Source organism: Python bivittatus, unplaced genomic scaffold, assembly GCF_059951505.1.
Source record: "Python bivittatus isolate LINGU-HERP-01145 unplaced genomic scaffold, Pbiv_v1 ctg000570_np1212, whole genome shotgun sequence".
Taxonomy (NCBI): domain Eukaryota; kingdom Metazoa; phylum Chordata; class Lepidosauria; order Squamata; family Pythonidae; genus Python; species Python bivittatus.
Genome location: NW_028277097.1, coordinates 15,745,017 through 15,768,457, shown reverse-complemented (window position 1 = coordinate 15,768,457; position 23,441 = coordinate 15,745,017). Strand labels below are relative to the sequence as shown.

Genomic DNA, 23,441 nt, shown 5'->3' with positions numbered 1-23,441 from the left:
TTACTGTTATAAGGCTTGGTATCTCCAGGCAACACTAAGAAAGCTTGCTTCTGGTCAAGAAGACTTGGTTAGGCTTAGGGTTATGTTGGGAAACTAACATGGTTTAAACAAGCTTGCTCAGCAAGAATGGTTCCCATACATACAATACATTATGCAGAATGGCAAATATAATCATTGACAGCAAAATTTTGGAACCTTCAGGGAGACAAAACAATAAAATAGGGTGATTCAGATGAAATGCCAAACCCTGATTCAGTGAAAGGATGAGCAATATTTTGGTACCCAGAGGCCACACTTCTTTCAGGAAGCAGCTGAGGCTACTGTGGATGCAGCTGTAAAGTCTGTATGGGGGTGGAGGAGGAGGAAGGCTCACCTATCTTACCCCCCCCCCCAGTGAAAAACAGTGGGACACTGGGCACCCATTTCTGGCTGGTTGGCTGTTGCAGTTTTAAAAGCATGCAAGAAAACCCCCCCTGCTGACTCCTGGTTTAGTGCCAGATGAATAAACCTTCTATTCATATGCTTCCATCCTTCCCCTCCTTCTAACACTTTCAGGGTGAGGATAAACTGTGGTCTGCCTGCAGAACAGGTCTGCAAACCATTCAGATGCCAAAGCATGGCTAGTTGCTAAATCAGGAGAAGTAAGAAAGAGCATGTGTATCTATTTATTAGAAATATGAGTGCTAAGAAGGTATCCCAGCTTGAGTACAAGCAGCAAAACATACACATATATGACTGCAGTGCTTGACAACACTGTGGCATTTCATTGAGGGAACAATATACATTTGAAGTATCTTAACTGTGTAACTGAAACATCCACTACAAAACTAAATCGTTCAGCTGCCATACATCAGCACCATCTAGCGTTCAAGACTTTTTCTGATCCTTTCTTACTCTCAAGTTATATTTTAAAAAGTATTGTTAAATACTGAGCACCAAGACATGCTGACACTGAAGTGAATACACAAGATATTTGCTTGTTCACACAGTAATAAGAAATATTAATAGGACGAAAGCTTCACATATTGAGAAAAATTATCAGGAAAGCAGGGAACAGCCAAAACTAAGAGCAAATAGTACAGTAACATTAAACACACACATTTAAAAAGATAATACAGGTAGTCCTTGACTTACAACCATTCATTTAATGACCATTCGAAGTTATGATGGCACTGAAAAAGTGACTTATGACCAGTCCTCACACTTACAATTGTCGCAGCGTCCCTGCGGTCACATGATCAAAATTCGTGTACTTGGCAACCATCATGTATTTACAATAGTTGCAGTGTCCCAGGGTCATGTGACCCCCATTTGCGATCTTCCCAGGGAGCTTTCAACAAGCAAAGTCAATGGGGTAAGCCGGATTCACTTAATGACATGATTTGCTTAAAGACCGTGGCAAAAATGGTCGTAAAACCAGGCGTGACTCAGTTAGCAACTGCATTGCTTAGCAACAGAATTCTGGTTCAAATTGTGGTTGTAAATTGAGGACTACCTGTAATCCCAAAAGGAGAAAAAATAACTAACATTCAGGCAGGGAGGATCTAAAAGGACTGGCTTTAGTTAACACTTAAAACACACAGCTGGCATCCTGAAAACGGGAGGGGGGAAGCATTCAAAAGAGAGCTACTGGCTTGCTGCCAAGAAACCATCAATCTGCAGGCTGCAATTTAATAAACAACACCTCTCCTATACACTTCAGTGATCACACAGAACATTCACAGACATACTATCCATTGCATAAAGAAATACATAACTAAATTTTATCAGTCCAAAATCTTCTACTAACCATTAACTGGAAGAACCTGGGTTCTGGTATTAGGAGCAAGGAAGAAAAAAAAAAAAAAACTTCCGCACACATTTCTCCAACTTCATCATAATTTAATGTAAAGAAAGTGAATGTAAAGAACAAGCACAGGTACTGTTCTTTCAGGGAAATGCAATAATGGAAATTCTGCAATCTTACCTCGACTGACCATCATTTTCTGGGATGAAGAAAATTATTACAGGCCTTGATGTAAAGGAGAAACTCTTGAATACTCAAGAAAAATAGGCAATGTTTGTTCTAATGTTAATTAACTTATTCAACTATTCTTAGTTAAATAATCTGAGAGTGCCGTTACTGTCTTTCCAAAAGTGTTTGCAAAATACCCACCAACTTAATCTAGGGCAAGTATATTTGGTAAGCATGTCAGTTTAAGAAAAACCTCTTTTGCGACGATCTGAATTACCACAAACAGGAAAATGCCACTGCTCTGGCCAGCTAATTACAAGGCCTTTATCCAAGACGGATTCTGCCTCTTTAAAGACTACACACCACCAAGAAAAGATGCATCAGTACCCTTCCCCACCCCTTATTTCATCAACCCTTCCTTCCCATCTGCCAAAGAGCAATGCCAGAATTCTACTTACTACAACAGAAAAGGAAGGAAGGTGTGCGCAAGACACCATGGCCTCTGGCTATGTTTATGCTGAGCAGTTTTACAGGTGGCTCTTCTGCAAACAGAGAGCTAGGAAAACCATCTTTTAAACAAAAACACTGGTTTTTTGTTTAACCACCTAGAAAACCCAAGAATGTCATTATTAATTGTGTAACACTTACCTATTTGTTGGGGTATTAAAGCTAAAAGAAAGCAACTGATTCCAAAATGGATCATTCTCAGAGATTGCCTCTCGTCCTGACAGTCTTTTTAAATATTCATTTTCCGGAAGGTCATTAATGCTGCTGCTTGCTGCTCCCATCTTCTCATTAATCCAATCTGCGCTTTTTAGGGTTTCATGTCACTGACGAAAAGCCTACAAAGAGATTGAAGAAACTGAAAATACAGTAACAGCATCATGTATGTTTGGAAATACATACAAAGTGCTATAAAAACAACCATTATAAAAAACAAGCAAACTATAAAAACAACCATTATAAAAAAACAAACTCTGAGCACCAAATCAGAGACCCAAACCCCCAGATTATGGCAGTGTGAAAGGACGTGATGAAAAAATGAGTCATGTATTAAAACTGATACTCCACTTTTCTATACAATTTTAATAAAAGCCTATATTTAATACATTAAAAAATCAGTAACAGAATGAAACACAACTAAAATGAAAATGTTCAAGGTCCACTCAACTAAGAGTAGAAAATCTAGTATAGCCCAATCCTCTTTGTCCAGAGATTTCCACAATCAGAGTGCTATTACAAAGAGAGCACCATCTCGAGTCACCATTCAACACAACTTTCCAAGCACAAGGGTCCGGTAAAGAACCTCCAAGGCAGATCCTGTACTTCAGGAGCACTTTGTAAACCATAGGAAGTGGGCAAAAATTATGTGTGATTTTAAAAAATCCTAAGAATCTTTCTGAGAAAAAAAATTAAGCTTAAGTACTTACCCAGAAAATATGAAAGCATAACATTTCCTCACTGTAATGCATATTTTTAGTTGTACAACTGTACAATTTCATGAGATATACATTTTGCCCAGCAGCATACATGATTTCTCAGAAGATGTAACCTACTATAACTGAAAGTCATTAACTAGAGCTTACCATAATTTGAAAATGATACCAAATTGAGTGGGATAGCTAATACACTAGAAAACGGGGAGAATCAAAACTTACTGTATCAGAGAAACAGGCTGAAAGTGACAGATGGAAATTTAACAAAGACAAGTGTAAAGTTCTATACTTAGGAAACAAAAATTAAATGTATGGATATGGGATGAAAGGTAATAGCTAGCTTGTTAATATTAATGTTAAGATCATGGAACTGTACTTGATTATAAATTGAATGTGAGATAGCAGTTCAACATGGCTGGAAAAAAAAGGAAGGGCAGTTCTAGGCTGCATGAACTGTTCCATTTAATACTGCTTTTGGTCATATCCCACTCTGAGCATGGTGTCCAGTTCTGGGCACCACACGTTAAGGAAGACTCATAGAAAATGGAAGACATTCAGAGTACAGATAGCGCTAGCTTAGCGACCACAATTGGGATTGGCAACTGTGTCACTAAGTGCCGTGGTCGCTAAGCTGAAAATCATGTGACTGTGACAGACTTACAACATTACTTCCCATTCGATTGTTAAGCAAGTCATCGCAGCTGTTAAGTGCTGTAATGGACATAAATGCAAGGATTGGCCACAAAGCTGTTTTTTTATTGTCATAACTTTGAACGGTTGCTAAACGAGGCAGTCGATAAGCGAGGACTACCTGTAAGGCAACCAAGATGATCAAGGGACTAAAACCTAAGTCCTACAAATAAAGATTGAAAGACCCTGGTACATTTAATCTTGAGATCTGATAACTGAGGGGCATATGATGGCACTGTTCAAATACCTGAAGGGGCGTCACACAGAAAAAGGTCAAAACCAATTTTCTCTCATCCCAAAGTGCAAGATAGGGAATAATGGATTCAAGTTACAGAAAGGAGATACCAATTTAATGTTAGAAAAAACTTCTAAACATAAGAGCAGCTCAACAGCCATCCATCATGAATGCAATTTGGACTCCTGCATTAAACAGAGGTTTGTATTCATTGGCTTAAATGGCCTCTTCCAACTCTATGATTCTATGAATTAAAAATTAAGATGATAGTGGAAGGAGAAGTAGTAAGACAATAATGACTGAAACATCATTTAAATACCATAAACTAAAGCTTGCTCAAGAACACAGGATCACCCCATCAAAAGGCTCAAAGCCTACTGAATTTACTCTCAAAAAGCAACACCAGAAAGGAACATTTAATACATAGAACTCTATAATCCATTCTCCAATAACCAACCCGCCACTATTTTTATTTCCCAGCTTTCTTTTTCCTAGGGTTTATTACTGACTTACAAATCTGTGATGGTTTGAAAGGAGCAAACCAAGATCCAGGTTCCAGCACCACAATAAGCTAACTGTTCTTGGTGAAATTTCAATGAGGAGCAATGCTACTTTCACAGCAAGCCAGGAATCCTGGTTTATCTGCATGTTAATGTGGTCAATTTTTGTAACTAAAACCACTGGAAAATGAGCTGCTAGCATTCAGGCTAGTGTACATTTTAACTAGGATTTGAAGAATTTATTCTGGCTTGCCTCTGGGCCTGTAGGAAATCTTTAACTGTTGTTGAAAAGAAAGACACAGCCACTAGCCATAATAGAAGAGCCTCTCCTTTCACTCTGGAGGACACTGCATGAGATACCCAAGAATACTGCACAGCTCCCTGGATTATCATCTTTGTCTTAATCTTCAGTTCTGTTCAGTACCTTCCCCTAACCTGGTTTTCTCCAAATAATATGGGTTTACAAGCAGCATGATTAACAACCACGTTGTCAGGGGATTAGGGACTCATAATCCCAAATATTTGGGTTGGGGAAGGTTGGCCTACATGTAAGAATCTGGGAATAAGTCTAATTTAATTTAACTTCTGAGTAGGTAGGAACAGGACTGTACTGTTAATGAACAAAACAAGTATGTAGAAAAAATGTACTTTATTCAGAGATGGTACATGCCAAATGAAATTAGCATCTCACTGGCAGAGCCAAGTGTGTTGCCTTCTCACTAATAAAACCTCCTTCTTCTATTCACAACAGAGATTCTTGGCTGTCATTTATAAATACCCTAATATAAAAGAGAACAAAAGCTTGTCATATTTAATTGGAATTTAGAAGATATGTGGATTAAAAAAAGAGAGATAGAGATCATGCAATTAATCTCTTTACCCATCGGTCAAGAATCCATACCTCTGGGATATGGAAGCACTTAACTAGATTAGTTAGCATACTTTGGCAGACGTAGAGACGTTTCTTGAATTATTCTTTAAAATATCTGAAGTTCCTGAAAGCATGAAATTGATGGAAATGCACCCCCCAAAGAATTCCTAAAACACTGTCATATGGATTTTATATCCAAACCAAACACACATATTGCAATTCTAAAACACTTGTGTATTTAACATAATGTCAATTCTGAGAGCATGGTTCTTATCTGTTAAATCATAGAAGGAAACATACAGGTTTTAATCTCAATGTCCGGTTGTGATCATCCAAGGAAGAAGATTCAATACTATTATGTTCAATAAATATTTAATAGAGGCTTATTGGTCCTCAGAGGTCACCAACACAAATTATCTTGGAAAGAAAAACAAAAGAATCAAGGCACAAAGTGGGTGATTTTCAACTAAAACTACATATATTTAGAGACTCTGCTCTACATTAGTCCAATGCCATTGTGCCAGCATGGAGTATAGTTATGGTGTATGTGATACTCAAATGCTTTTGCATGTAAAGGAAAGCAAAGAACCAAAGTGAGTTTCTGTGCAGTAATAAAGCTGAGGGGACAAAGCTTTGCTTCTTCTTTTAAATGGGACAGAGATAAGCAAGAATTGCTGTATTTTTCTCATCATGTTTTGGATGAGGTACCGAAGAAAGCAAATGTTTGAAATTAAAGAAGAACGTACCTGGAATAATGAGGGAGAGCTTTAAACCACTTTGGGACACAAATCAGCTGTAAGTGGTACAAAAACCTTGCAAATAACATCCTGGCACACCTCTTGCAAAGCATAACATTAAACCTAATACTATTCCAGCAGATTAAATTAATAGAAGAAAATATGTGGGGAGAATGTGGATGGGAAATTCACTTATTTGCTTTTTGTGAAGTATGATGTGCAATGTGATATGCGTCAAAAAGGTGGCCTGGCTATTTGGAACTCAAAACCAATAGTAAATTTGGGAAGCCCAAAGAGAGCCAGAAACCAAACACTTCATTTCAGCAGGTAACCACATGCTATTTTATAGCTACGTTTCAATGTAGCAACCTACAGACGTTCCTTATGCTAAAACATCCTATTTGAATATCATTAAACTTTTTATATACCAAAAAAGCTTCTTACCTTCAGAATTTCAGATTGTCTTGCTCGATGAATTTCAGTCTTTCCCTAGAAGAGGACATGACAACAACTGTAAGATGGGTATTATGAAGTTACTCAAGCAGCAATGTCAAGCTTTTTGTTAATCATTTAGAACAACATAAGTATGCAGAGAATCATCCTTGCAAACCATCCAGAATTGCTAGACAGTTAATGAGTAACTTTTCTTTACACACTAATGCATCCTGTTGCAAGCAGTTTAATACTAACGCAAACATTACCATCAGCCACTGATATGAAAGTGTCAAAGACTTTTTGCCAAGATCTATAAAGGAACTCTAGAAGTTAACTTAAAAGATATATCCACTGCAGAACCTACATCTCTCATATTGTACAATGAGGTTGCATCAGCTGAGGCTACAGAGCCACATATGGGCCACAAAAGCTTGGGTACATCCACAGGAGAGCTACAAATATGATTAATATATTGTATTTTTAATAAGGCAGCAGACAGATATTATAAAATGTAAGATTAGAGAGTGATCATATTGAATGTACTGTATTTCATTTGAATTACATTTAATTTTTTTTCCTGGCTTTACCCTCTACTTTTTGGATGTACCCCCAAGCACATCCTCAGCCCAGAACAAACTGTGCACACTTGCTTCTGAATAGATATGCTATTTCTGGTTTCCTGCACCTACTTATATTTCATTATCATCTACATTGGGGTGAGTAGAAAAGCAGACTGGAGTTTAGGAGCAGACCTCCAGAAGATCTATCCTAGAGTAGCTGGTGTTTCCAACCCTTTTACAGCAGCAAGTAAAACTGCAAGGTAAAACATGAATGACTGTGTACTAGACATTTTTATCTGGAAGCTGGATTGGAAGAAGTTGAGTGTGGTTTTAAAACTGAAGGAAGAAACCTCAATAACCTGGGCAGTGTTGACGAAGCTACTCTGAAATTGTAGATGATGAAATTGTAGATTATCTGGAAATGAAGGAGCATGGTGAAAAAATGAAACTAAAATTAATTATAAAGAAATCAAATTAATAACAACAGGTATAGCTACCAGCCTTAGAACTAACAATGAAGATACTGAAGTAGTGGATAGCTTCTGCATTTTAGGTTCAAAAAAATCAAAGGAGTCGGTGGTAAAAAAAAAAAAAAATCCTGCAGACTAGCACTTGGTAGAATAGCAATGCAGGCCTTAGAAAAGATATTCAGATGCTCTGACATCTCTATATTTACAATGATCAGAATCATAAAGGCAACGGTTTTCTCTGTGACACTCTATCTGAGCAAAAGTTAGACCGTGAAGAAGTAAGATAGAAAGAGTATTGATGCTTCTGAAGTCTGGTGTTGGAAAAAACTCCTGAGAATACCACGGATGGCCAAGAAAACAAAACAAATGGACCACAGAACAAATCAATCCAGAGTTCTCACTTGAGGCACAAATGATCATACTCAAATTATTATATTTTGGACACATTATATGAAGAACTAGTTCTTTGGAGAAGTCTATAATACTGGGAAAGTTGGAAGGAGATAGAAGAGGATGCTGAGCAGACCACTGGAAGATCTGAAGGACCGACACAGATCATCCTGGAGAAGGTCTATCTATGTGATTGCTAAGAGCCGACACTGACTTGATGGCACATAATCAATCTTCTCTACTTTTAATATGCAAGCATTGAATTTAACTAATCTTTGTGTGATTCTGGACAATACTGGTTTTCTGTAATAATCCCTGGTCTGTTGTACAGATGTGTGAATGTGAAATTATCTCAAGTCTATGACTCAATGGATTTCACAAAAAATCAGCTGCACCGCTTTAGCCACCATTCTGTACCTAGCTCAGGCTGGTAGACCTCAGCAGCCTAGTAGAAAATTACATGAGAATTTGTAAACCTGAATCCTATCTCTAATCTAGAAGTCAGTTAATCCCACCAATATGGCTGTTTCAAGAAGCTAAAAAGGAAAACATTTCTGCAAAGTGGACTTGATTTGATGAGTTTTCTTTGAAACAATGAAGAACTAGTTTGTCACTGCCTTCTTCTAAAATGTTTTCTCAACTCCCCAATCTATCATACAGTCCTGGGAATTAAGAAAAAAAACCTTCCCATTATCAGGAATTAATTTTCATAGGTATGGATAAGACTAAAAAATTTATTTGCAAATAGAGTAAATGAATCAAACTTTTGTGCCTTTGCTACCAGAATCAGAACTAAAACATACCCCAACTATGACTTAAATTACAGTTTAAATGCTAGGGCTATCTAGTGATCTGACATTTAAAATACTGTTCCAAAAAGTTACTTAGGAGCACACGAAGGCATGAACGTAGCACCTATGTGCAACTCTTTAAAACAGCTGCGTCTTTTCCCAGGATTACTGAACCTTTACTCTTTCATGATTCCTGCAGTAGTTATAATTTGGACACTTAAGTGAGAAATGAAGAAGGGAGGGAGACAATTAGAGTACAGTGAAAATAACAAGGGCTGGCTTATTTTATTTACTTAACATATTTCAAAATTGTGACACTGTTCTTTGAGACACTGGACTCAATCCGACAGAGCAGACTCTCAGATAGTATAGAACATGGAGAGGCAATTGAGTACTCACCAGATGCTTCAGACTGCAATCCAAAATCTTAATTTTACAGTCCCAAACCTATTTGCTAAGATGCTCTGTAAAATCAGTTGGTGAGCAACAGGCTGCCTACCCCTGGCATGGAAGATGAACATTTCTTAAATAAAGGGATTCTACATCTCTCTCAAAAGAACTTGTGATTGAAATGTGATAACAACCTGTCTCCTCTTTGCTTCATGATACCAAGAAATACCACTTCAGGCCAAAAAAAAAAGCTTCAAAGAGTTTAGTTTAAAATGTACACCAAGAACTGTAAATTAAATATATATAGTATTACAAACTGAATCCAAGCTACACACCAAGAATTGCAGGCTAAATTTGTAAACAACACTGTATCCAAAAACCTGCTGTTCTAGGAGTTTATTCATTTAGCATTCTGTATTCCATATACAGTACTATTTTGGACGCTTAATTTTCCATTAATTCTTATTGTTAAATAAACTAAAATGTCCATAAGTATATAACATTATATAAGTATATGTAACACCAGTTTTGTTTTGGACATAAGGGATGTATATTGGTGATGTAGATATTTTTCTTTCTCTTGTCTTATGATAAAAATATTTTTAGAAAGAGCAAGGCTTATCTGCAACACCAGCTTAATGTTATATGTGATTACTGCAACATCACAAAGATGCAGATGGCTCTTATGCCTTTTAAGATTAAACATATCAGCTATATCACTGACCTATTTAAATATCCTGAATACCATTTTTACAGATCTGCAAATGTGGGCATTACTTTTACTGTTATTTTAACAAACGATTATGGCAGGGTTAAAGGGCTAAGCATCAGATTTTTTTTCTAAATGTTAATCTTCAATATGAAGTTTGTGTTTGTATTTGACTGAAAATTCTTGGTCTCCTGTTTGCTTGAATATTCTGGATTTCCATTCTTTTAATGGTGCCATTGGAGTAAACAGGCTCTTTACATCTGATAGTGCTTTAACTTGTATTGGCTAAGAACTATCTTCTGTTTTTCTATACGTCATACATTTTCACTTTCCTAAGCCTACAGTAGTTTCAGGATTAGGAAAATGCTTTATGTGCTATGCTATAATCCACTATGGCATTATTGGAATATGTTGGAAACAGTATGCAGCAAACAGTATGCAGAGAAAATAAATGTAGCCCTATAAAACATTCACTTTGACTTTCAATCTTGAGATTTAAGATTACCTGTCTTAAAACTTCTGTTTGATCTGCTTTCTGTTCACAGTCATCTGTCACAAGCCAAAGAGACAAATTACCCCCAAAAGTCAGCTTCTCATCTATGGTCAAAAAATCATTAATGTCAAACTTCAATAAATTCACTATGACACGCCCTCTGGGTGCCACAATTTCCAACGTATTTGTGAAAATATTCAGACACATGGGATATAGATTGATGCACACACATAAGCACTTATTTGGAGTTATGCTGAATTAATAAAACTACCATTACTACAGAGCCTATTTTCTCATTTATTTCAGCAGTCCTGTTCAGGGTAGGTCAGTCGAGGAGAATGTTCTGAAAGAATGATACATATGTATTACTGAAATCTACTAATTCCAACTTACATTTATTGATTATCCCAATACCCTATGAAATGCTGCTAGGAATGAGAATAAATGTGCTTTCCCTGCACAGATGGTAATGAGAAACAAAAACCTTTCTATTACTGTAGTAACATCCAAGAGGATAAACCTCACTAAAATATAAATGACATGATCTCTTTCCCATGTGCCCTAACTGCATTTCATGTTTTGCACAATGGCTCAAAAAATCCAAATCCAGTTTCTCAGAGACTGCGTACAACTTTATTTATTTATTTATTTATATTTCGAATTTAGATACCGCCCGTCTCATGAAGAAGTGAGAAGAACGTCCTATTCTTATATAAAAATGAAAGGATCATCTAGTCCAACCTACTGCAATGTGCAGGAAAACAGATTCAATCAATTAAACCTGTTCAATTAAGGGTAGCTGTGCAGCCTTTCTTAAAAACCTTCAGAGATGGAGAAGCCATAAGCACCATACTTCAACCGTTCCACAAGAGCAGCCTGGAATAAACCAAGATTTTGTTTTATAGGAGGAAAAAAAAAAAGAATGCAAAAAGACTTTGATGCTTCCCTTCCACAAATACCCAAGAACCTAAAACTAGTGTAGGAAGAGGGAAACCTCGTAGACATTCAACTGCTATTGTCCAGTTTTAAATGCAGACTCGAAGAATTCCAGTCTCCTTAGGAGTTATACTTTGAAGCTTCTACCTTGATATGAAGGAGGACACCAGGGAAATCAAGTATCTGAAACTCTCTAAGATCTGCTGCATTCCTACACAGGAGCCTGACATCACAAAGGCAGTCAACACCCATGCTGAAAAGACTGAGTGAACCCAGAAAAATTAGAATGAAAACATAGGAAAAACTGCAATCAAAGACTGTAACTTTTCAGAAAAGCAATGACTTCATGATGTATAGGAGTAACTGAAAGGCTGCCTTGTCGTGGCGGAGGGGCTTGCGTAACTCAGTGAAGCCATGAGCTATACCGTGCAGGGCCACCCAAGACGGACAGGTCATGACAGAGAGTTCTGACAAAATGTGGTCCACTGGAGAAGGAAATGGCAACCCACTCCGGTATCCTTGCCAAGAAAACCCCATGGACAATGTTAAAAGGCTAAAAGATATGACGCCGGAAGATGAGCCCCTCAGGTCGGAAGGTGTCCAATATGCTACTGGGGAAGAGCGGAGGGCAATTCCAAGTAGCTCCAGAAAGAGTGAAGCGGCTGGGCCAAAGCCGAAAGGACGTTCAGCTGTGGATGTATCTGGAAGCGAAAAGAAGGTCCGATGCTGTAAAGAACAATATTGTATAGGTACCTGGAATGTAAGATCTATGAACCAAGGCAAGCTGGATGTGGTCCAACATGAGATGACAAGATTGAACGTCGACATCTTGGGAATCAGCGAATTGAAATGGACGGGAATGGGTGAATTTAATTCGGGTGACCATTATATCTACTACTGTGGGCAAGAAACCCTTAGAAGAAATGGAGTTGCACTCATAGTCAATAAGAGAGTGGGAAAGGCAGTAATGGGGTACAACCTCAAAAACGACAGAATGATCTCAGTGCGTATCCAAGGCAAACCATTCAAAATCACAGTCATCCAAGTCTATGCCCCAACCACTGATGCCGAAGAAGCTGAGGTTGACCGCTTCTATGAAGACCTACAACATCTTCTAGAACTAGCACCAAAAAGATGTCCTTTTCATCATAGGGGATTGGAATGCTAAAGTAGGAAGTCAAGGAGTAATCGGAATAACAGGCAAGTTTGGCCTTGGAGTACAAAATGAAGCAGGGCAAAGGCTAATAGAGTTCTGTCAAGAGAACAAGCTAGTCATAGCAAACACTCTTTTCCAACAACACAAGAGACGACTCTACACATGGACATCACCAGATGGTCAATACCGAAACCAGATTGATTATATACTTTGCAGCCAAAGATGGAGAAGCTCTATACAGACAGCAAAAACAAGACCAGGAGCTGACTGTGGCTCAGAGCATGAGCTTCTTACTGCAAAATTTAGGCTTAAATTGAAGAATGTAGGGAAAACCACTAGACCACTCAGGTATGACTTAGATCATATTCCTTGTGAGTACACAGTGAAGGTGATGAATAGATTTAGAGGATTAGATTTGGTAGACAGAGTGCCTGAAGAACTATGGACGGAGGTCCGTAACATTGTACAGGAGGCAGCAACTAAAACCATCCCAAAGAAAAAGAAATGCAAGAAAGCAAAATGGCTGTCTGATGAGGCTTTACAAATAGCTGTGGAAAGAAGGAATGCGAAAAGCAAGGGTGAAAGGGAAAGATATAAGCAACTGAATGCAGATTTCCAGAGAATAGCCAGGAGAGATAAGAAGGCCTTCTTAAATGAACAATGCAAAGAAATCGAGGAAAACAATAGAATGGGGAAGACTAGAGATCTCTACAAGAAAATTGGAGATATGAAAGGAACGTTTAGTGCAAAGATGGGCATGATAAAGGACAAAAAAGGCAGGGACCTCACAGAAGCAGAAGAGATTAAGAAGAGGTGGCAAGAATACACAGAAGAACTATACAAGAAAGATCTTAATGTCCCTGATGTCCACGCTGGTGTGATCACTGACCTTGAGCCAGACATCCTAGAGAGTGAAGTCAAGTGGGCCTTAGGAAGCATTGCTAACAACAAAGCTAGTGGAGATGACAGTATTCCAGCTGAGTTATTTAAAATACTAAAAGATGATGGTGTTAAAGTGCTGCACTCAATATGCCAGCAAGTTTGGAAAACGCAACAGTGGCCACGGGATTGGAAAAGGTCAGTTTATGTTCCAATTCCAAAGAAGGGCAATGCCAAAGAATGCTCAAACTATCGCACAATTGCACTCATTTCACATGCTAGCAAGGTTATGCTCAAAATCCTACAAGCTAGGCTTCAGCAATATATGAACCGAGAACTACCGGATGTACAAGCTGGGTTTCGAAGAGGCAGAGGAACTAGAAATCAAATCGCCAACATTCGCTGGATCATGGAGAAAGCACGAGAGTTCCAGAAAAATATCTACTTCTGCTTCATTGACTATGCAAAAGTCTTTGATTGTGTGGATCACAACAAACTGTGGCAAATTCTTAAAGAGATGGGAGTACCAGACCACCTTACCTGTCTCCTGAGAAATCTGTATGCAGGCCAAGAAGCAACAGTTAGAACCGGTAATGGAACAACCGATTGGTTCAAAATAGGGAAAGGTGTACGACAAGGCTGTATACTGTCACCCTGCTTATTTAACCTATATGCAGAGTACATCATGAGAAATGCCAGGCTGGAAGAATCACAAGCCAGAATTAAGATTGCAGGGAGAATCATCAACAACCTCAGATATGCGGACGATACCACCCTAATGGCAGAAAGTGAAGAAGAACTAAAGAGCCTCTTGATGAGGGTGAAAGAGGAGAGTGCAAAAGCTGGCTTGAAACTCAACATTAAAAAAACTAAGATCATGGCATCTGGACCCATCAATTCCTGGCAAATAGAAGGGGTAGAAATGGAAGCAGTAACAGACTTCATTTATTTGGGCTCCAAGATCACCGCAGACGGAGACTGCAGCCATGAAATTAAAAGACGCTTCCTCCTTGGGAGGAAAGCTATGGCAAACCTAGATAGCATATTAAAAAGCAGAGACGTCACCTTGCCGACAAAGATCCGCATAGTCAAAGCTATGGTTTTTCCAGTAGTAATGTATGGCTGTGAGAGCTGGACCATAAAGAAGGCCGAGCGCCGAAGAATTGATGCCTTTGAACTGTGGTGCTGGAGAAGACTCTTGAGAGTTCCCTGGACTGCTAGGAGGTCAAACCAGTCAATCTTAAAGGAAATCAACCCTGATTGCTCATTGGAAGGATCGATAATGAAGCTCAAGCTCAGATACTTTGGTCACCTAATGCGAAGAGAGATCTCTTTGGAGAAGACCCTGATGCTGGGAAAGATTGAAGGCAAAAGGAGAAGAGGACGGCAGAGGATGAGATGGTTAGATAGCATCACTGAAACAATGAGCATGAAACTGAGCAAACTCAGGGAGGCAGTGAAGGACAGGAAGGCCTGGCGTTCATGGGGTCACGAAGAGTCGGACATGACTTAACGACTAAACAACAACAACGACCATTGGAGGAGAAGACACATTCATCTGGAATTTTCTTCACACAGAGTCAGGCAATCCTATGCTAAGCCTATTCCACTTTGAGTTCCCCATCTTGATAACGTTAAAGTACAATGCCATGCAAGTCTACTCCTGTTCAGCACAAACTTAATGGTTATATAGAATGTGACAGAATGTTTGGGTGCTAGCATTTTATCTGTTTTTTATAATTATTTGGCTTGAAAGCTTACCATGATATCAGGAAGATCCTCTCTAGTTTCACAAGACCTACAGGTATCATCAAGCAGATCCGAAGTTTTGAATCAAGAATAAAAATACAGAGAACATCTACAAAACTATGAAAAACATGCTTCTTTGTAAAGCACGTTGAGCCACAAAGAAACCAGCAGTAGAAAAGATTACCAACATCTGCTAACATGAGAAAACATTTGAAAGAAAATCTCGTGACTAATGATTACAGAAAATTGAAATCCAAAATATTCTTCTTCTTCCTACGGTACTGTACAGGTGAAACTTGAAAAATTAGAATATCGTGCAAATGTTCATTTATGTCAGTATGGCAACTCAAAAGGTGAAACCAATATATGAGATAGATGCATTACATGCAAAGCGAGATATGTCAAGCCTTACTTTGGTATAATTGTGATGATTATGGCGTACAGCTTATGAAAACCCCAAATTCACAATCTCAGAAAATTAGAATAGTGTGAAAAGGTTCAATATTCTAGGCTCAAAGTGTCCCACTCTAATCAGCTAATGAATCCATAACACCTGCAAAGGGTTCCTGAGCCTTTAAATGGTCTCTCAGGCTGGTTCAGTAGGAATCACAAGCATGGAAAAGACTGCTGACCTGACAGTTGTGCAGAAAACCATCACTGACACCCTCCATAAGGAGGGAAAGCCCCAAAAGGTAATTGCAAAAGAAGTTGGATGTTCCCAAAGTGCCGTATCAAAGCACATCAATAGAAGGTTATGTGGAAGGGAAAAGGGTGGTAGAAAAAGGTGCACAAGCAGCAGGGATGACCGCAGCCTGGAGAGGATTGTCAGGAAAAGGCCATTCAAAAGTGTTGGGGACTTTCACAAGGAGTGGACTGAGGCTGGAGTTAGTGTATCAAGAGCCACCACACACAGACGGATCCTGGACATGGGCTTCAAATGTCGTATTCCTCTTGTCAAGCCGCTCCCGAACAACAAACAATGTCAGAAGCGTCTTACCTGGGCTACAGGAAAAAAAGAACTGGTCTGTTGCCCAGTGGTCCAAAGTCCTCTTTTCTGATGAGAGCAACTTTTGCATCTCATTTGGGAACCAAGGACCCAGAGTCTGGAGGAAGAATGGAGAGGCAAACAATGCATGATGCTTGAAGTCCAGTGTGAAGTTTCCACAGTCTGTGCTGATTTGGGGAGCCATGTCATCTGCTGGTGTTGGTCCACTGTGCTTCATTAAGTCCAGGGTCAACACAGCCGTCTACCAGGAGGTTTTGGAGTACTTCATGCTTCCTTCCGCAGACGAGCTTTATGGGGATGCTGACTTCATTTTCCAGCAGGACTTGGCACCTGCCCACACTGCCAAAAGTACCAAAACCTGGTTCAGTGACCATGGGATTACTGTGCTTGATTGGCCAGCAAACTCGGCTGACCTGAACCCCATAGAGAATCTATGGGGCATTGCCAAGAGAAAGATGAGGGACATGAGACCGAACAATGCAGCGGAGCTGAAGGCCGCTATTGAAGCATCCTGGTCTTCCATAACACCTCAGCAGTGCCACAGGCTGATAGCATCCATGCCATGCCGCATTGCAGCAGTCATTGCTGCAAAAGGGGCCCAAACCAAGTACTGAGTACATATGCATGGTTATACTTTGCAGAGGTCCGATATTGTTCTATTTCCAATCCTTGTGTTATTGATGTCATGTAATATTCTAATTTTCTGAGATTGTGAATTTGGGGTTTTCATAAGCTGTACGCCATAATCATCACAATTATACCAAAGTAAGGCTTGACATATCTCGCTTTGCATGTAATGCATCTATCTCATATATTGGTTTCACCTTTTGAGTTGCCATACTGACATAAATGAACATTTGCACGATATTCTAATTTTTTGAATTTCACCTGTATGTCAGTGTAAAAGGTATGTATTATCTGCTTACTTTATCTGTATATTTTGCCTTTTCTACAAGGACAGCAGAACTTCCACCATCCCCAGAACAATCCTGTGGAGTAACTCAGCTTTAAAACAGAAATTCTCAAGTACCAAGGCTTCCCCACTGAACTACCAAGCCACGCAGATTCTCATCAGTCAATTCAAATCCAAATTATATCCACTACAAACAGGCTACATTTATTTAAGCTCTCATAAAGTATCTTTTAAAAAGAAAGTAAGAGCCTCATTATCCAATTGAAATCAACTTTTAAAAAACAGTATCTCAGGATGCGAGCTATTCAAGAATATCAACTATGAAGCGTAGCCCTCTAAAGCTGCATTATTCATGAAGTTATAATGATCACATTGCTTACATTTCCCTGCCATTAAGCAACGGTATCAACCATATCAGACAACTACAGATAAAGCTAACAAAAAGAGTGGGGGGAAAGTACAGGCAATCAAGTCCAGCTGTACTTATTCTTAGCTTACAGGTTTCATGCACCATGCAATGGGCTTTCTGTTTCTACCTTGTTGGGAACCAGGTTCATTGACAAAGTGACAGGTGGTATGTCATATAAACAGTTGACAATCACTGCCACAGACCAAATTACCCAAAGCTTTCTAATACAGGGCAAGATTAAGTAGGGTGGTAGACAAGCTAACTTTCAAGAAAATGTATCCCCCATTACTGGTCTTCTCAGTGAGAAAACTCTAATTCAAAAGTCTTTACAGCGTTATTTAAATCAACCTTTCCTGACTTGGTACTCTCCATACGTATAAGATAAAAGCCCTATGAACTCACAGCCAGCTTGGCACAGACTGGGAAATGCAAACTAAAATACAACCTGCATCATATTAAAGGATCTTGCCTCCTTCTTTATTGTTTCTCTATTATTAAAGTCAGAAGAAAAAGGGAGCTTGACTTTTGTTACCCTTTCCTCCAAAGCAGGAAAAAGAATGACTGATCCCCTATAGTAAGAGAACAGCCCAAAGTTTAAAAGAATGAAAAAATTAATTATGCCAAATCTAAAACAACTTGTTAAGAGAACAAGAAACCTCTGCAAATCCACAGGGGCATCTACAAAGTCGCCTTATTTCAAATCATTAAAGCAGTCATGTCTTTTACAGGCCTAAATAGCTGTTTAAGAAGTGACTTCATTTTTTCCCCCCAGTTGAGCATCATGCCCAGAATGAGAGGAGGGAGCAGCTTCTGAAGAAGCAACAGGAATCTGGAAAAAGCAGCTGCTGCTTAAATGGTTTAAAAAGGAGTGCTTCGTATACTTGTCAACAGATCTGCACTATTTTAAAATTTCACCCGCAGAAGATTCTTTAGGGGGACTGTTGAGATGATAGTCAGGTTAGAGTGGTTCTCCTGCACAAACTATCCTTCAATAAAAAGTGCCACACTGAATCAATCAGCACTTCCTGTCATGAATCCATTTCCTTCCTTTGGAGTGTTTTTTATTCAGGATAGAAAACACGTTGCTGCAACAAGATGTCATTTAGAGTATTTTGGCTGGGAAGCCACAGAAATGCAAGTGGGGTATCCTTGGCAACCAGTTGCAGGGCTTGTTGATGTCATTTCTGCCAGAATGACTAGATAGGGGGGAGGGGGGATTTTGAGTCTCCAAAAATTCACCTGCAGCAAGCTGGGAATGAACATTTAGGTCTGTACACCACCAAGTTCCAATCACTAGGGAGGACAAGGACACTAGGAGGTCTCACATGATTTCCATGGTTTAGTTGACAACTTTTAGGGCAGCAAGGAAGGTAGTAAGTTATCATACTGTGAGTTGAACTATAACAGATTTGTGTTGTGAGTTATTTAACAAACCAGTTTATCATGGCTTAGTGTGATATGTAGAGACAGCTACTATTAGCTTGTCCAAGGAAGAGTGCTTGAACAAATGACATGGCATAAGATATCAGGAAGAGCTAGCTTGTGTCAATGCCACTTTCTAGAATGAATGTCTGTCTGTCTGCCTATCTCATCCCCACTGGTACATGGCTTTACCAACATCTACTGCTGCTAGAGTTTATTCTTTACCCAGGTATCTTTTTTATTAGTACTTTCCTCTTTAGGTAGAATATGATGGGAACTGAAATATATGGAAAGAGATGCTCTGATACATACAGAGTGAAATGGTTTTACATGTGAAGACAGTGAAAAATAGATGCCCAAAGCAGCCATGGGAGAAAGACATGGCTGCTTTAACAATTTGAAAAGAGGTGCTCTACACACATTTTACTGTGTAAGAAACTGATGACAATCAAATTATTATATATTTAAGGCTTTATATTGGAACTGAAGTACAGAAAATATTTGTGTAACAATTCAAGAAGACACATTTTAACATGAACGAAATAGGTTCCTTTCCCTACAATATATGTATACTATGCACTAACCTGACAGTAAGAGGAACATTAGAAATAAAAATGCTTCTATTTCTTGGTCTAGACTGTTAGGACACTGCAATGCTAGAAAAGACAGACAGTACATATAAGTCTGTTTTAATTGCTATTAAGGGGAATATTGAAAAGCATTCTCAAATTGCATGTAGTTCTTACAGATCTTATTCCAAAGATACAGGCAATAAAGACTGTGACAATAAGCTTACTCTCATGTCTCTCAGACCAAGGAGCCAGCAGAAAGAACAACTAATTAACACAGCTTGCAAATTATCACATTATGCAACAGGCATAGTTTCTAATACACCTGACAAAAGTTTAGATATTTCCTACTCAATGTACAAACTGGAGATAACATTATACAATGCAAAGCTTGTACATACGCCCTTAACAACGTACCTCAATTTTGCCATTGGTTTTGTCATTCCTACATCTTAATTATTAGATTTCTTCCAGTAATTCTAATCACTATGTCATACACAACTGGAAGCTCCTAGTGTAGGAATATGAGCCTCACAATGTCCTCTGAAGAAGTTAGACTGCGACAATGTTGTTTAAGGGGTTAAGTGTGGAAACCATCTTGCCATACCCACTATTCTGTTTCTGAGATAAAAGGAATTACATGAATGTACTAAGAAAAGGCGGCATATTCTATACTTTTCTGAATCCCTTGCTTTAATTTTTGGTGCAACTACAGTAGAAATTAATTCCACACTGATGGAATCAATTCACTTTTAGCCATCATGGAAGTAACACTGCAGTAGCTAAAAAATAGATGCCCAGGTCACTGTGAAAATAGCTAGATATTGTTTTGTTTAATCAGTTTAATACTGCTATTGGTACAGTATGAAATTCTAAGGATTTCATTATACATTGTCCTGCATATCAGCACTCCTAGGTAAAGGATGAAATCAATCTAAGATCCAATGCCCTTAATCCAATTAACCCAAGATGCAATGCTATTTTTAGACAATTCACAACAATAATTGCAAAAGAAGATTTCTATTCTTGCAGATGCCACATGCAAAATAATAATGTACAATCAGATATCTTTTCTGTTTAAACTAATTGTCAAATGACTAAACTAATTCTATCCTTGTATAATCTCTCTTCAAAACAGATAAACAAGAATGTAAGAACGTGTCACACCTCATTCACCTCAGTGAGAGGTATACAGAGACTTGAACATTCACATTAAACCTCATGTTTAAATTTTAAAATAAAGATTTCCAGAAAGAATCTTAAAAAAGGAATTGGCAGCAACAGAAACATAGCAAGTAGCATAGAAAGAAATGTACAAAAAATAAAAAGCACTTACTTGTTAAAGCAATCTTTTAATTTATCAGACTACGAAGGCTGTTTTATATTTTCAAGCCTATATGAGGAATACTTCACTAACCACTCAGAAGAAGCATTAGGTGATCAAGAAGAATTATACAACTAAGCAGCATAATTCTTGTTTCTTCCCACTTTTCCCATTAAGAGAAACAGTACTACAGAACAGAAAATGTTACATACACATTGGCATATAATCAACAAATCCACATGGCAGGAAATGATTGAGCATGGGGCATGCAACTTTTTGGCAACCAGGAACCATATTTTTTTAAAAATCAATACTGGAATGGCTTAAAATTACAGGTACTCCTCAGTTTAAGAATGAGTTCCATTCTCAAGGTCTGTCCTTAAGTCAAATTTGTATGTATAAGTAGTATTGTGTATAACTGAAACCATTGTGTATTTAACTCGAATCATTGTGTATTTAACCCGAATTTTGCTACAATAGGCTCTGTTCTAAGGGTCGTCCTTAAACCAGGTGTTCTTAACCCAGGGACTACCTGTATGTGATGAACACTTGGAGGTTCAAGGCCACATGCAGGCTGCCCACTTCCTCTATGGTAGAGAAGTAGGCAACCGTTCCACCCAAGACCAGATTCTGATATAAGGGATCTTCTCTCAACTACACTTAAGAAGGAAGCAAAAGAATGATTTCTCTGCTTAACCATGGCTGCATACTGCATTCACATTAACTTGAAGCTAACCAAGTTGATTTGCATAGCAGGATGGGAAATTAAATCTCCAACAACCTCAATGACTCAATAAAACAATTGTATTCATATAACAAACTAATTCAGCTTTCCAGAAATAATTCAACTGCCTGATTAGTTTTTGACTCACTGAACCTAATCACATATTAGCCTATATAACCTCAGTCATGGATTATTTTACATATCATATCTGGGCTTTGGAGGTGTATGAATGTAATCTTTGCCATGAAAATCTCTTTTCTTTGAGGCTCCATTTACACACAGAATACTCAAAAGAAACACCATAAAACAAGGCCATGGTTCCAACAGCAGTTATTCTATTCTTAGGGTTGATATATGAGTTCCCAGCTCCAGATGGAAGTATCTTGGACAAAGAAACTAGCATCTGAATTCGCAGCTGGAATTAAATGGGTTCACAACTAAGCTAGTGGCCAGATCTGAAAATCCAGATCTAAATGCTTTACAAACCATAGTAGCCAACTTCACACAGTACATTAACCCCAAACCAAGCAAACCAATGATGTTTTAGCATGTTGTGTGAGACAGGCCACTAACTCGCCTCACAGACAGCCAGGCTTGCCTTAGCTGTGACTTCCGATTCCAAATTCAGTTGGCAATTCAGCTTTCCTTGATACGGATTCTGTGGCCCTCCCCAAAGATCATCCTTCCTGGCTCGTGATTATGTTGAAATTCATGCTATCTTTAGCCTTTCAGAGGCAGAACAGCCCAGAGCTCTCCAGTGAGACCAAATCCCAAGAGAACAGATTACAGCAATGACAATTATGTTTTGCTTCAAACTGGGCGCAAGGGGAATGCAGAATCCACGATAAGTACCAACCTAGGCTGCCTTTTACTCCAGATTACTACCCTACCTGAAATACTGATCCTATAAGTAAACCCAGTTAGATTGTGGTTTTACCATGGTTTGATGAATAAAGAGTTGCCTGGCTTGACACAACACCCGGGTCAAGCCAAACGCACATCTTGGATCATGCAAGGTGTAACCCCCGCCCCGGGCTGCCCTGCACGGGAGGGGGAGCTTGCTTAGGCCCCCGGGCGCTGCTGGGTGAAACGGGCTGCGTCCGCACGTGCTAAGTCAGGGTTCCCTTCGCCACGGTTCAAGTTCACGCAGCCGCGAAGCCCAGCACTCTACTCTGCCTGGACCCCCAGAGCTCGCCAAGCGCCTCTGGGCTCGTGGGAGCCCAACCCGGGGGAATGTCCTCGAGCCTTCCCCAACCTGGAGCCCTCAGAGGCGTCGGGGAACTGGAAGGGGGGCACCGGGACGCCTTCCCCCGCAGCAGGCACCTGCTACCCCGGTCCCCCTGATTGGCTGCCTTCCCCAATTACCCGGGTTCCCCCGCCCCACCTTTTTACGGCCAGTGGGGCAGGAGGAGGACGCCCGCCTCGTTGACAACCCTCCGGCGGCAGCGACTCACCGGCTCCGGTTTCCCGGGGGAAGGAAAAGGCGGGGCACCCTCCCCCTCCCTCCGCGTCTCCTCAGGGACCTGTCGCGCGTCCCCACCGCTGGCTCGCGACCGCGCGCGTCCCCGACGCTCGGATCCCCCCCTCTGCGCGCGCCCGTTTCTAGTCACGCCCTCCGTCGGCGATCTCCATCTTTTCACGTCGTCACCAACTTTCCCTTCTCGGGGAGGGGTGGAGTCCGATGGGGATCACG

General features: G+C 39.5%; 1 protein-coding gene across 5 annotated transcripts in view; it reads right to left on the bottom strand.

Annotated features, from left to right (window-relative positions):
* DYM (dymeclin) overlaps positions 1-23,404 on the bottom strand; it is a 203,318-nt gene extending 179,914 nt beyond the window's left edge. For 2 of the 5 annotated variants that reach the window (XM_088152699.1, XM_088152703.1), the window contains exons 1-3: positions 23,203-23,404; positions 6,868-6,912; positions 2,603-2,796 (exon numbers count right to left, since the gene is read on the bottom strand). In XM_088152699.1, coding sequence (XP_088008825.1) covers positions 2,603-2,742 — 140 coding nt within the window. In that variant the 5' untranslated portion in view covers positions 2,743-2,796; positions 6,868-6,912; positions 23,203-23,404. Of the gene's footprint in view, positions 1-2,602; positions 2,797-6,867; positions 6,913-10,673; positions 10,718-23,132 lie in introns of those variants that run through there. The other 3 variants (XM_088152701.1, XM_088152700.1, XM_088152702.1) reach the window with 3 other exon arrangements.
* Positions 23,405-23,441: the final 37 nt, after the last annotated feature.